The sequence below is a fragment of the Malaya genurostris genome, chromosome 3 (genome assembly GCF_030247185.1).
Source record: "Malaya genurostris strain Urasoe2022 chromosome 3, Malgen_1.1, whole genome shotgun sequence".
Classification (NCBI taxonomy): domain Eukaryota; kingdom Metazoa; phylum Arthropoda; class Insecta; order Diptera; family Culicidae; genus Malaya; species Malaya genurostris.
Genome location: NC_080572.1, coordinates 37,219,237 through 37,235,150, shown reverse-complemented (window position 1 = coordinate 37,235,150; position 15,914 = coordinate 37,219,237). Strand labels below are relative to the sequence as shown.

The window sequence follows — 15,914 nt, the reverse complement described above, 5'->3', positions numbered from 1 at the left end:
AGAGGGACCCTGTCAGAGTGAAATTTGAGCCGATTTCTCACTTGTACTCTAAGTCCTTTTGATTAGCTACTAGTGTCATTCTCGCTTTTGATTTGCCAATGTTAGTCATCAGCTCGGCTGAGCTTCTCGCACTCACTATGTCTGCAGCCTAAGGCTAAACGTTATCTACTAAGGCTGTGAACCATTTCGCGGTTAACTTTAACTGTTGGTTGAATTTTTTCAGTGTCGGAAAATAACCATCGATCTGTCAAAAATAACCATGCTCTCGAACAGAGTTATTTTTGACAACATCAAAATAACCACTCAAGTGTCAGATTTCAGCCAAAAGTTAAAATTAACCGCGAAATGGTTCACAGTCTAACTGATATAAATCTCGATTAATTGATTGCTATTAATCGATTAGCTCGATTAGTGGCACTGTCGTTAATCGATTACAAATAATCGATCACTTTAGCCTTTTAATCGATTATTTTGATTAATCGAGTAAAAAAATACATCACTAATGAACATCGCTGATCGCACGTGAGTTTGTTGGAAGATTCGGTAATGTTTTAATTGATTGTTTTCATTACATTTGGGATTTATAATCACTTAAAATATAATTCAGTAATGTCTATGAAAGAAGGTAAGAACTAGAGTAATTTATCAAAATGCAGAAATCTATAATAGCGGTAACTTTTCAGAAATCATGAAGCGCCTGGAAGGGAATAGCCAGGACTTTGCTTCCGGTCTAGAATATGGAATAAAGCTATGGAAATCTAGTAGTTTTTATTACATGTCCAAGTACGAAGTAGTTTTTGAATTTTTTCTCAGTGGTATCAGGCAACATTCAAATGATTTGGCAAATCTTAGTCGAGAAGAGTTCGATCAGAAATGGCAGATTGTGAACGAATTTCTGATGTTACCTTGTCCGTCGAATGCACTTCCACCAGGTATAATTCCTAAGCTGATGAAAGTTTTTTCTAGTATTGCTAACAAGAAGCAGCCAATTGAGTCTAAAGTTCTACTAGAGAGTTATCTAACGGTAACAATTAACATCAAGTATAAGAATTTTTACAAATTTGACTACTTGAGTTACGGGAAAGTTTTGCAGATAACACTTGATTACTATACAATCTATCTGGAAAAATTCCACGAAAAAGTTGAGGAAAAACAAACAATCCAAAGAATTTTTGATGATATTAGAATCTACATCAAATCCGCTGGAGGCAATGATAAATGGAAGCAAGCGTTCACTCTTTTGCTGCCAAGTTTGTGTAAAGTTATTCTTCGTTTAAAAAGCTATGATTTGGATTGCCAGGAAGATCTTTTGGATCTATTGAAACTAGTTTATTTCCAAGATGGAAAAGGTTCGCAGTACAACAGAGTGGTGGATGATTCCAGGAGACATCTTTTCATGAATTATTTCGAAACAAGCAAGCTTGCTAATCACACACTCGCCTTACTTGTTGAAGGATACTTGAAAGCCTATCGAGAGACAAAACTGGACATTTTACTTTTCCTTAAATATATTTTGCTGTATGTATTCGTTGAACCAGAAAGATCAATCGTGCCCGATATTCGTCAAATTTTTGTGTTGACAAATTACGTTTTCTATTTGTTGAAAAAATACTTCATCAAGGTAGACCAACAACTAGTACAAGACTTCGATTTTTCAGCAATCTTAACTGTGAAGCTGAAAGCGTTTCTCGAAAGATACGAATCGTCCGAACTTTGCATGAAGGATTTATTTGCGTTGATTTGTCGGATAAATGAATATAACCCGTTGCTTCTGGAATCTAGTATAATTGACATTTTACTAAAAACTATGTTTATTAAAAAGGGACCGGAAGCATTGGCGACATTTCAAGCTGTTATTGTTTCTACAATCGAGTCATATGTCAAGTTGAACAGAAGTGAACATTTCCGCGAAGAGCTTTTTCAAAAACTAGATGAGTACCTGGATGACCGTGACTTAGGCAAACAACTTGAACAATTGAGAAACCCAACAAAAAAGAGAAAATCTGAACTAGTTTCAGAATCCCAAGAAAAACGAATAATACTTGATAATGGCAAAACAGTTGAACTAGTTCGGTTAAGCGATGATTACTATTTCGATTTACTATTGCCCTGTCAAACAGGAAGTTCGGTCGAAGTTATTCGCCAGAGTATGCAAGGCCAATGGAAATCGCTGTTGTTCGCATGGCCAGACACCAATGGCGTTTTAAGTCAAGCCATGTTAAATTATGTAAAAGGACTTTTGACAAAACGGAGTTTCACTTACTGGCGTAAATTGCAAGAGTATTTGACCGACATACTTGATTCTATCGAAAAAGAACAAAGTGCGACGGAACTGTTCAAGCTAGAGTTTACTGCTTGTTGGCTTTGTTATTTTTTCGCTGGCAATACTCTCGTAGAGCAAACGAATTTATTCTGGGAGAAGCTAAATCGACAAATCAAGGAGTTTGACCAGTTGATGTGTGATTATGGAAAGTTGCTGATCGATGGAAAAATTGACGATTCTCGTTTTATTGGACCGTTTTTGAAAATAGCCTATTTCTATTGTAACTATCGCCTACTAGTTCATTACTACCGACCAGACTCGATTGAAAGTAGCGAAATTGGTTTAATTAATCAATTTCTCGAAGTTGATGAGTGGAAGCAGTTGGAGCAGAAGGTGCCTTTAAGCGAGCGTACATTTCTGAACCGAATTCATTTGCAAAGAATTAGAATATTACAACTGGATAGTGCCACGAAAATATGTGAAACAGGAACTATCGAAGAGCTGACTGAGAAGATTCTAACACCAATGAGATTTGATCAACTGAGTTGGTTGTTACAGGATAGAGCATCAATTGTGTGGTTTTTGCAACAAATTAGTTTAGAGCAAAAAACCCTTATTGTCGAGCAGCTATTGAATAATTCCTGTTTCGAAGAATTAAAACATATCATAGATCAACTAGGAGACGATATCGCACTGATGGAAGTAATTTTGATTGTTGTTTATAAACACATAGTGAAAACCGTTCTCGAAACATGCAATGATTCAGTAGCTAAGCATCTATTGTTTGAAGAAAACTACGAATTTGATGAAGAAAAAACGATGAACCGAATTAAAAAACTGTTGGGCAAACGAGCAGTTGAACAAAACGCAGTAGTGGTCATCGATGATCACCAACAGCTGTTGAATTTCATGAAAATCTTAGATTCAATCAGAATAGATGAAATTTCTTTGGATAGAAAAGCGATTGTTGTTGGAATCAACATATTGATATTTGCTGATTTACACAACTGCGAAAAACGTGATATAGTTGATCTTCAGATACATGTTCTTAGAAGTAAGTATTCTATAATTAAATTTGTAAATATAGAAAAATCAAGTTTATTTTTTCGTGCAGAACAATTAACCTTCGGAACCGTACCAAATTTACTAAAGTTTCTCGACATGCAGACTCTTTTCACAATTTTTGGCCAATCATCACCGTTAGTTATTACGCTGCTCCGACAAACGGCGATATTTGTTACCGAAGAAGCATTCGAAAGTTTCAATTCTATCCTGGAAAACTTTTTGCAAGAGCCAAGTGCACAATTTCAGTTGGCTCTACTGGTCTTTAATTTTCTTCAGAAGGTAAGATGTTTTTGATAAACCGATCGGCCCACCATACAAGCGCCTATCTGCATATGCTTACTGCATCGCACGATCATTACGGAGCCATTACAAAAAATTATTCAGTGTTCAATATTAATCGAAAGTTTGTGAATTTGATGTTTTTTCCTTCCGGGGTTGATAGGCTTGACGGCATTGCAAACATCATCAGATACGGATGTACGTTATTTGGCCGAATTTTGTTTGGCATAAATTTGTTTGTCATAAATTTGAGTGGCATAACTTTTGATTGGCATAAATTTGTTTGGCATAATGTCTTTTGGCATAAAATAAAAAGACATACTGTTTCATTTGACATAATTTCATTATTTTCTTTAGATATTCTATTTATTCTGGGAGTATTTCCGATTAGTGCTCTATTCTTACTCTCGATTTTTTAGTGAATATCTTCGTTATGTGTCTATCAATGTGGCGCAGCCACATAAAAGAAGCCAAGGAGGCTCGGTGGCACTCAGCCACCGAGGCGACGCCGGCTTAGTCGGCCGCCGACCCGCCGTCGGAAGCGGCGACCCTTGCACACAAACCTGTAATCCACTCGTTTGCCCGGTCTATTCAAAGCTAGAAGCTATCCCTTGGCCTCGCATTAAAAAAACGCAAGCCGCCTTTAGAATTTGTTTTCTAGTTTTGACTACAACGAGGACAAGCAACCTCGGCGGCGCCAAGCCGCCGAGGTAACGCAGTCTGAGTCGTCCAATCACTATTCGGAAAACCTATAATCCAAGTGTTATCAGGCCGTTATGTATTTCAATCTTTTAAATTACTCCCAGAATAAAACGAATCAAAATATGCACAATTGAAATTATCCCAAATGAAAATTATGCCAAACAACAATTATGCCAAATGAAACAGCATATCTTTTTTATTTTATGTCAAACGACATTATGCTAAACAGATTTAAGCCAAACAAAAGTTATGCCAAACAAATTTATGCCAAACAAAATTCGGCCAAATAACGTACCCCATCAGATACAATCAAATTGCGTTACAATTTCATAAAGATATGTGTTACAGTTTTTGAATTGCAATGAACGTCAAAATATGGTGGAAAAGTCACGTGAAGCTCTACATCCAGATGTTGATGAGCTGTGCCATTATGGATGATGAGGCATAGGTGATAACAGACTTCCAGAAGCTTTCGGAAAAGTTTGATATCCCAGAAGACGCTAGAAAGCAGAAAGTTTGCCGACAAAATACATGATTTGGCAAACAATTTACTCATGTGGATTTATGACAAGGAACCGTTCATGAAACAGGTTTTGGTATATTTAGCCCCTGGGACCTGGCATCACAATACTTGACACACGTCCAAACAACATGCTCGATGTCATGATAACCCTCACCGCAAACGCAGACACCACTCTCGGCGAGCCCCACACGACGCAGATGCGCGCTGAACATATAATGATTAGACTTAAGCCTTGACATTACATAAATGAAGTCTCGGCTCACATTTAACCCCCGGAACCAAGCTTTCGTCGATACCTGTGGAATTATTGAGTTTAACCATTGAAGCAGATTGGTCATAGATATCACCTTCTAGTGCGCCCACCTTTGCTAACGAGTCCGCCCTCTCATTGCCCAGTATGGAACAATGTGAGGGGACCCAAGTCAAGGTAATCTGGTATGATTTTGCAGATAAAGCACTCAATTGTTCCCGTATTTTCCCCAGGAAATATAATGAGTGCTTTCCAGGCTTCAATGAACGGAGAGCTTCAATGTAGCTGAGACTGACCGATACAATGAAGTAGTGATCTGTGGGCAGAGTGTCAATGATCTCAAGGGTATACTGAATTGCAGCTAGTTCTGCGACGTAAACTGAAGCCGGATCGCTGAGCTTATAGGAAGCGGTGAAATTTTCATTGAATATACTGAAGTATTTACAAAATGAATACGGTTGGGAACAAACTACAAAGGATTTATATTCTGAGCCATATAGTCAAAATACAAGGACATAAAACGGGTCTGTGAATTAAGCTCGACAATCTTTTCAAGGTTTTCAATCACCATCAGATTCAAGATGTCGCATCGGATAAGCAATCGATATAAGAGATCCCCGAATCGGTTTTTCAACGGTAAGACGCCCGCCAGCACTTCAAGACTCATCGTATGAGTTGATTGCATGCAACCCAAGACAACGATACTGAATTTCTTCCAGTTTAATGAAATGAATATTTGCTGCGGAGCCGAAACATAAACATTCCATTACTGACAATATCGTCGTTTTGTACAACCTGATCAGGTGTCTTGGATGAGAGGCCCACCAAGTTTCGGTTATTGTACGAAGGAAATTGATTCTCTGTAGGCATTTTCGCTTCAAATACCTAATGTGACATCCCCAGGTGCCTTTGGAGTCAAACCAGACCGAGATGTTTAAATGTGAAGGCCTGAGCCAGAGATGTCTATCTCCTCTGTGTGACGAAGAGCAAGCAAAATTTCTCCCCTCGCACTGACAACTTCAACGAGAGCTCTTCTCTTTCACATTTATACACCACTGTTGTGTAATACCCCTGACAGACATGTGATTTCCGTACAATGATTTCTGTACAACGCTGTACGCGTACAGCGATGAGGTGACAGATATGTTTTGCGCACAGAATGAATATACAGTGAAACGAAACAACTCAAAACTTATCTTGATTTCCTAGCTCCGATGATCGATAATATTGAAACCAAACATTTTCACGGTTTGGAGTGTATTCCCAGTAGCTGGATTATGACTGATATAATCAATGCCTCTCTGAATTATTAAACTAGTTTTGTGTGTGAGTGTTCATCGGATGACTGTTTTACTCATATGAAATTTTGTAGTTTTAAGGTACATTTATGACAGATTTGTTCTGGGATACAGAATTTGTTTCCTTCATTGTTTAAATGTTATTAGCATTAGGGAAAATTTGATGTCCATAATTTTGATGTTCTACCGTAACATTTACTGACAAAAAAACGGAGGAAATATGATAGACACTAGCACTACTTTTTTTATGAAAAAAAATGATTTCTACCCAAAAAGGTGATGAATTACCAAATTTTATTTGTAAATCATGTCGACTTTGAATAAATCCGCATAAATTTCAAGGTGTTCAGTCATAATTCCTTTTTCACCCGCATATTCACGATAAAATTAAGAGCGCCTAAACTTTTAACATTGAGCCTCAAAAAAATCTAAAATAATCTTAGTATGTAACCATCAAAAACGGCATGGCACACACACATATTCCAGAAAAATGCTATCCATGCGAAATTTTCATAAAAAGGATTATGTTTATCATAAACCAGATTTTAAAACCTTCTTGAATTTTAAATCATTCCAAAATAGATTTGACATAGGTTTGATACTTCTTTTTGCTTCATAAATCTTATCTTATAAAAAATAGTCTACTAAACTGGAATATAATCTCATAATGGTTTTATTGGGATTTTAGGTATTTTAAAGTTGTTATGCTATGTTTATGAAGTAACACTGAAAACTACTACGAGTATTTATTAAATTGAATATGTTACTTGGTACGTGTTCTGCTTCAACTTCCCCACACTGAAAAACATGATTCGCTGTTTATCTATTCATACTCTACTCTACTTCTCTACTAATACTCTCTTTCTAAACAATTTAAAAACAAGTTTTCTTTCTATCCAACGGCATTCAACCTGATGATATAAGACAAAGTAATTATTAGAATTAGAGTTTCCAGAATTCAATATAGGTCTTCAATAAACAGGATAATCACTCAATTGGTTTATGTTTGCTATTGGATATTTATCGTTTATTATTACCACATGTGCATTCAAAATATGAATCATTATGTTTTTAAATCCATTTCAACAATAAATGAATATATTGTTTTCCTTATTTGTATTTCAAACCTTCATCAAATTTATGAACATTTCTTTGTTGGCTGCATTTTGAAAATATGCTAAAACATTGACAAAGTATATATGTTTTTTGCTGCTTGTTAGCATTTAATCGTGATTTTTTTGCAAAATAAAACGATGGTTGTTTATTATTTGATGCCTAAAAGAAGGAAATATTGTTTCATGAGTTCACCATTGCTCGCCAATGGCGCTGGTAGCAGTAAACAGTGATGTGATTTTGTACAGTACAACGATCAATGACCGTAGTACAGAAATCACCGTTGTATCATGATGCTCGCGTGATACCACCGTGATTTAGGGTGACAGACACGTGATTTCACGGTGTACAGTGATTCCGATATCACATGTCTGTCATAAGCATAAGTGTGCACGCATCATGAGTGCGTTTGTTTATTTCCTTTTACCTCTTCCACTGAATCGCACCAAAGTGCTAGAGCATTAGCTAATAAATTCTCTGAGGTGGATGCAGATACTTTCACAGAGGTGTACACGCCGGTGAGCACTCTGCTGTATGGTTTTCGTAGATGAAGTGTGGATACGCAAAATCAGCAAAATAAAACAATTTATCGTAAAATTTTCGGTTTTCCTTGCAAATTTTTCATAGCAAGGCCAGATCTACTCTCTATTAATTGAAGTTCACAGAAGTGTTCGCTCACCATCACGCGCCAGTGGTCACTTGGGTGTATTTAGACGAGAGCGCGTGTGAGCGATTCATGCGAAGAGAATGTGTTTCACTCGCGCCAGCTGCTTTAACCACAAGCACACACTCAAATGCTGTCTATTCGACACTGAGAAGAAGTGCGCTTTCCTCTTTGTGCGGTGATTCGTTTTTTGCATCCTCGGTGTGGCAAAAATCTGACTCTAGCGTGTATAACTCTGGTGAAATGCCATCTATGGCCTGAGCTATGGTTTCACCACTTAGTTGAAACTGTAGTTGTGCTGGTTCTCACTTCCTTGAAAATCAGGCCTTATGCACGCGCGCTCTTTATTTTGCGCTGAGACAAATAAATTCTCATTCTCATAAGACAACCACGCGCATGCGACGTACTTTTGCCGCTCTCAAGAGAACTCTTTGGCACATTTACGTACCGCACCAGAAACTGATGCACGCTTCGTTGTAAAGTCTCATCGCAACCACGCGCATGCGACGTACTTTTGCCGCTCTCAAGAGAACTCTTTGGCACATTTACGTACCGCACCAGAAACTGATGCACGCTTCGTTGTAAAGTCTCATCGCATTCTGCCAAGAGCGAGGCTCAAGCGCTTTCGTCGCATGAGATAGCGCGGCGCGCTCGCTTCATGCGATCTACGAGTGGTTTGTACGTTATTTTCATCCTCTTCATCTCTTCCTTTAAGCAGCCCTTACACGTGACAATATTATTGTCAATCCAAAGTATTGTCAATACCGTCAATCCAATTGGCTTGATAACTTGAGTCCGTGTTTTTCGAAAAAATCAAGTGTTTGTAGCTTTAAATATTGCAACTGAATATTGTAACATTGAGAGAAACGGTCATTGTACATATTTAACTGTTTCCTCTCTGGAGAGAAAGTATTGTAGGATTGATGAGCAGGTTTGATTTTTTGACAATATTTTCGTCAATCCAATGAAGTTTCCATTACACGATCAAAAGTATTGTCAATACTCCTTGTATTGACAATAATATTGTCTCGTGTAAGGGCAGCTTTAGGATAGGACACAAGTCGCACGAACCGCTCTAGGCACGAACAAATAATAATAACAGCAGCTTTTACTGTGGCTCACATAGCACACAAGCTGCGCTCATAAAAAATCTCGTGCGCTGTCTCTTGAGACCAAAGCGCACGAGTCGCGCGCTGAAGAAAATGCGATGCTCTGAAATTTCAAGCAGCACATCCCGTTTCTATGTGCCCGCTACGCGTCTCTTACTTGCTTTTGGTTTGCTCTTTGAGTCGGTGCTCACGCTCACAGGATAAATATGCGACACACACATTTTCGGTGCGCTCTCGCTGTCGCATTTTTGCACGCATGAGCATTCGGAAGGCCTGTTGAAAATACAATCAGCTCGGTTTTCTCCGTAGAGAACAACTTTTACCGGTGATATGGTAATTAACGTATTACAACCGGAGAACAACAGTACTGAAGACATGGATAATATTAAAAAAGATTTAAAAGCAAAGTTTTCTAAAAGTTTCGATGGTGACCTAAAACCAATTATAGCTCACGAAGCCGACTTAGTGTTGAAAGATGAACAACCAATCTTTAAAAAATATTATGAAGTCCCATTCAAGCTCAGGGAGAATAGCATTTGGACTCTCTAGAAAAACAGAACATAATCACACCTATTCAAGTAAGCGAATGGGTTTCTCCGGTGGTCGGCCTTTTAAAGAAAGACGGCATTATTTGCATGGTCATTGACTGTAAGGAGCACCCTAAATGCGAACCGTTCACAACTGAAAATCATGGAAAGAAGACCAGTTGTGTTTCAACAATCGCAAAGACAGGTCCCAAAATCAGGTTTCACTCGTACTTCGAGACTCATCGTATGAGTTGACTGGCTGCAACCCAAGGCAATACGCAAACAACGGTACCGAATTTTCTAGCTTGATGAAATGAGTGTTCGCTGCGGATCGGAAACATAAACAATTATATTTCATCCAAAGCAATAGTTTGGTACAGCCTAATCAGATCACCTGAGTGGTCACCTCACCATGATTCAGATATTGTACGAATAAAGTTAATTCTCTGCTGGCGTTTCTGTTCCAGATACCAGCCTTTAGGGTCTAACCAGACCCCGAGATATGTGAAGAATGTGAAGACCTGAGCCCCTTTTTGAAGGTGTAGATCTGGTTTCTGGTTCTCGTTCCCTTGAAAATACAACCAGCTCAGTTTTTTCGTGTACAGATCTTGATACCCATTTAAAGGGTCAATATGTAAAAGTTGTCTAGGGCATCTTGTAGCGACTCTTGTAGATCGGCAGGTTCGGGTTCTGTTATAGACACATCGCCGTTGTTCGCAAGTTGTCTTAGCGTGCAGAATGTGTTGATACATTCATCGATATCAAATCAAAATCCAATTTTATCGTAGAAATAATGCATAGTATAAGTAAACATTGTAAATTTTTATATGTAGTTTACATTTGCTTGACGAAAGAAATAATTAAATAATTAAAGATATCGTTTAAAAAATGTGCAGAAGTGGGCATGATCCGCGATGAAGGTCCTTGTAACTGCCCTGCGCAAAAAGTATTTGTTTCTCGATCAATAGATTATTCAAAACTGATGAAAGACCATGCTGATGCAACTTCCCATGAAGGATAGGAACTGAACCAAAAGCTTCTTAAGTATTTAATAAAAAATTAATGCCATTTGTTTTTTACGACCAAACGCTATTTGACTTTACTTTCAGAGCAACGCGAAGCAATCGTTCGTTCATTTGCCTCTGCGGAAACCAAATTGTGTGTCTGTAAGCAAGCCATTAGTCTCTCTTTTATTTTGTTTTCACTTGATACCAAACCTAACTTAGTTTTCACCCTAACTGCTGTCAAACCGTTTATTTGAAGCTAGTTTCGAACCAAGTTTTAACGTTGTTGAACTGAAAATCGAGTCAGTTTCGAACCTGGTTTTTATATCAGGTTTGTTCAAACTCCCGTTACTAAGTGTCAACATAGTTTCGTGAAAAGTGTTTGTTTGATGAAACTACCCTGGGGCAGTTTCAGTTTTCTCAAGCGAAAACGAAATTAGAGAATGATTTTTCGAATAATTTTCGGAAAGCCTAAAAATCGACCGATATGAATTGTGCTCGAATACTGGTTTCCTTGGTTTTTAAAAGGCAAAAATTTTCACTTGTTTCCAGTCTGGTGGGATAATATTACTCTCAAGGAACTGATTTTACAAATGAATTTAGCAAGCGCCTTTCTACACGGAAAATCATTTTTACCTATTTTTTGAGGAGAAATCACTCATTGTCGAGCTCTTCTATAATCTACCCAAAATTAGGTCGTTTTCTACTTAAACTTTGACTTGATCGTAGAAAATGGGTAGCATGCTTTGTTATGGCATAAAACTTTGGGTAAACTTATGGCGTTTTCGTTTTTAATTTGCACTACACCGGTGCAGTGCTACACGGAGGCATGAATAAACGAACAAAAATGACGAAAACATAAACAGTAACCATTGACTACCATAAACGATTCCATTGCACAGAGGCACGCCAAACATTTGATGAGTACTACACCAGTGGTATCGGTGCAGAAAAAGTGTAGCACTGGTGTAGTGCAATTGGTAAAAACGAACGGTTTTAGTGCAGCTTTTGCTACACCGGTGTAGTATAATTTAAAAACGAAAACGACATTACATTTACCTAAATTTTGAAGTCATCACTTGTTACCTAAAATTGGGGAGATTAAGTTGTTGATGGGGGTAGGTTTTGACCCAAAATTAATTAGCGGCTGGTAAGGGTGTATGGGATCAGGCAGAGTTTTCAAAAAGTGAATTTAATTCTGTCAGTCCGTGGACTTTATTGTTACACGACGTGTTTCATTCATGTTTGATGTCAGGTGTAGAGATGGGCAAAACAGTTAATTTCTAAGAACCGTCCAGTGATGCAGAGTTCTGTTGAAAGAACTAGTTCTCCAGAGCCGTTCGTTCATTCTGTTCATAGTTGGTTTGTTTGTTCAAAGACTAAACGAGAAATTACTTTTGTAAGCTTAAGCGAGGAAAAAAGGTCCCTCGAAGTAGAACTGAGGTTTCGTGACTAAACTTTCTTATTAGTACCGTTCTTGGAAAAAAGTTGAACGAACTCAAAAAAAAAATCAAAACAAAAGGATTCCTCGACTTTGAACTGAGAAACTACCGTTCTCGAAAAAAGAACTATAGCTCGTTCATTCTTTCAAAAGAACTAGTTCTTTTGAACCGTTCGCGAACGAATTGCCCATCTCTAGTCAGGTGATCTTCTGTTCCGAACCAAATTCTTCCCTCTTATTAATGGGCTTCGTTATTTATCTGATGCTCAATTTTTTTTCTACATTGTTATTTGAGGATTTTAGTGTCAAATATAAAAACAATCTTGTAATTCGCGAAAGAAAAAGTGAACAAAAAGGCCTTTTTGTCGTGGGACAATCGAAATGAAACATTGATTTAATTCGCTTTCCGTTTCCAGAATAATGCCAATTGGAAAAAGTTGATTTCATCTGATCAGCTAAACGAATTACTATCGAAGTACGTTTGCGCTATTGATAATTATCTCGCTGGAATTGCAATAAAAAAACTACGAAAATCAGATTTGCATAGTTTTAACGCGTGCCTTAGGGGATGTTCTCTTATTATGCACTATAAAGCAATCAAGAAACAAAAACTAACCGACGAACAACGGGAAACGGTTTTATGTTATTTAGATCAATCGGTGAGCCCATGTTAACGGTTTCGAATGTTTAATGGAAAAATGTTAATGAATGTTTATTTAAATACTTCCAGCTAAAAATCGACAATCAATCTTCAGCTAGTCTCTTAACTAATGCTCTTCAGCACATGGATTACTTGAAACTTGATCCAGAACTAATCCAGCAGATTGTTGAAAATCGTTGGTATAGTTTTCTGTCGCAGAAACGAAATGAAGTCACGAAATGTCCGCAGGATTCCAACTCAAGAACTAACGACGATTGTGATGCTGATGATAGACTGCAATCGCAACAAGTAAAAATCTTCACTACCTTTCTGACGCATCATGATACGGCTGATCGATTCACAAAGCGACTAGATGAGTTGAAAATGGGAGCAAACGTTGACAGGAGCTTCGCGATTAATATGTATGTTTTGAGAGTGTATGCCACTTTTGCAAAACACGCATTTGCTTCGGGGGTTTCCCAGGATATGGAAAAAGTGTTTGTGAGATCTTTTGGAAACATTGTTACCAACGAATTGCTGCCACTTTGCATTTCAAAAACGTTTCTTGAATATCACAGCTTCATAGAAGAGATTCTTAAATGCTTCTCGGTGATCTTTGCGAATCCGAAGGTAATTGGCTAACAGACTTTAGAGGGTTCCAAGTAATACAAATGTTGCTTTTCCAGTTAACGTTAGTGTCATCCATTATGGACAACATCGTGGAATTTCTCGGAAGTATAAACATTAAAAAGTACAGTGTAATAGATGGTGATGAAAAAAACTTTTATCAGATCCATCGCTTGGTAAGTGATGTGCTATACTTGCTGATGATCACAAGGTAAATATGAGTGCATGCTTTTCAGCATTGGACAATTGTTATGGTTAAATTTTTTCAGACCAAATTATGTGATAAATCGATTGCCGCACTATTTTTGGGTGTTTAACCAGCTCATAGCTGCTGTTATATGTTATAAAGAAGATCGCCCAGCAGACCGACCACTGAACAGCTTCGAAATACTTACGCTAGCAGATCTTTTATTGCCACTGGAGAAGTATAACATTTTTGATTTTTATGAGGACATGATTTTTATGATCTTTTTTATTTCCCAGGATCATGTCGCTTGCTGGTAAGAAGGTTGAAACGGATGTTCGTATACTGGCTCCATATATTCTAATGCAAATTATCAGTTTCATTGTGCAAAGTAAACGTACGACAACGATACATGAGAAGATTTCGCGAACTGTGCACAATATTTGTTATGAGCTTATTGCACTGTATGACAAACATTCTTCTGGATACATTTTGCGAACGAGCGATGAAGCATCGAAGAACGTGTACACCGACATTGTGAAAGGGTTCCGAAAGTATCGATCGTTTAAAGGCAAAATATAGAGAAATACACGGTATCTATCTGCTTGATGTTATTTTAACGAAAGAAATATACCAAACAGAAAAACTAGTCATAGAGTCGTCCTATTGGATGGGACACATAAAACATTTATTAGTTATTAGGTCTATAAACGATTAATGCGTTCAGGTTTCTGTCAAGAACTTTATTTGCAACCCGAAAATTGATTCCAAATAAAATTCATCAGCAGGCTGTATGGTCTTAAGACCTTTCATGCTAATTTAAGTTAGTGAAAATTAAGTGCATGATTTTGTTACACACCCAGATATTTTACGATTCCGATTAATTGATAAGAAAAACGACAATTGTATTCGACGTTCTTTATTCAACTGAAGTTTTGCTGTATAAGCATAGAAACGGAAATGCATGAATGTGTATTAGTAATATTCAATAACATTTATTTTTGTCAGACATGCTGCCAGGCTCTTTGACGACTGAAAATCGTATGGAAGCAGTGCTAACTTTGTAATTGAAGTGAGGATAACCTTACAGCTATTACCCTTCCCATTTTCCACTGAAGTTGTTGAAGGTTTTCTTCACTCATCAAAACTAGGTCATTGATCCTTATATTTGTACACACTTAGAAGATTTAGCAGAATTCGGTATGTTTTAACCAAACTTTCTACAGCTGATCGTTCGGTGATTCAATTGATTACTGGCCGTTCGATAATAAAAATGTTGTTGAGCTATCAAACAACTACCGAACAGATCTGTAAATGAAATGGAATCATCTAACGAACGGTTCGGAAATTGTTTTGTTTTTTTTTTAATAAAATTCTGAATTTAAATGGATACAGGTGCAGATAATTTTACCATACGGACGTATGATTTTTACGGTACTCGGCGACTATTCAAACTTACTATATGAATTGAAAAATTATCTACAGAATTCAATCGTTTGATCAATGGATTTTTATTTGGGTTAAACGCTAAGTTTGAGACACGCGCGTGAAGTTTATAACCGTGCAGATATTTATTGCGACCGTGTTTATCAAGGACGTATGTAAATAAAGTTTAGAGGAGGATCCATTTGGTATTTTATTATTTTGTATAGGAAGTAGATAGCGACATTACTTCGTATCGCGTAAGGAGTTGTTGTTCGATTGATTGTGATCGAGTGATATATTGCCAGTATTACGGCTGTCTATTGAAAAATCAACAACATAATGAATTAAATGTAAGAATTAATAGCGAACTTTCCGATAGCCGGAATTTCACGAGTTTCGGAAGAAATTTCGTATTTTAGTAGGAAGCACATATTAATACAAAACGCGATATAATTGCAACGTATTCTCGGTAGCCGGCTACCCAATGCAATAAACACATGATAAAATTATTCGAAAATTTACTAACAAGCAATCCGTTCCTGCGATTCTTGTGGAAATGTAGAGAATTCTTCGGTATCTAGTTGCAACATTCATTGAACTAACAACCCTTCCTTCTCAAGTATATTTGCATTTGGACGTGGCCGGTGTAGATATTGATCAGCATGCAGGAATCAATGCAGTTTACACAATGTGAAACTACGTGCTATTCTCAAGCAAGTTGTTTCAGAAAAACATTTTGCAAGCTTAATTGGTTCTGATCAATAACGGAGTGGCAACACACGCGCGGTCTCTAATGCTAG

General features: G+C 37.4%; 1 protein-coding gene across 2 annotated transcripts; it reads left to right on the top strand.

The window, feature by feature from the left end:
- Positions 1–503: 503 nt before the first annotated feature.
- LOC131435481 (uncharacterized) lies at positions 504–14,287 on the top strand. Of its 2 annotated transcripts, none has more exons than XM_058603408.1 (8): positions 504–625; positions 684–3,317; positions 3,378–3,607; positions 12,655–12,897; positions 12,969–13,508; positions 13,565–13,716; positions 13,775–13,930; positions 13,989–14,287. In XM_058603408.1, exons 1-8 carry the CDS (start codon positions 610–612, stop codon positions 14,269–14,271), a joined length of 4,254 nt encoding a protein of 1,417 aa, XP_058459391.1. In that variant the 5' UTR covers positions 504–609; the 3' UTR covers positions 14,272–14,287. The 2 variants fall into 2 exon arrangements, with proteins under 2 accessions (XP_058459391.1, XP_058459392.1); XM_058603409.1 differs by lacking the exon at positions 504–625 and having other exon boundaries at positions 683–783; positions 2,562–3,317.
- Positions 14,288–15,914: the final 1,627 nt, after the last annotated feature.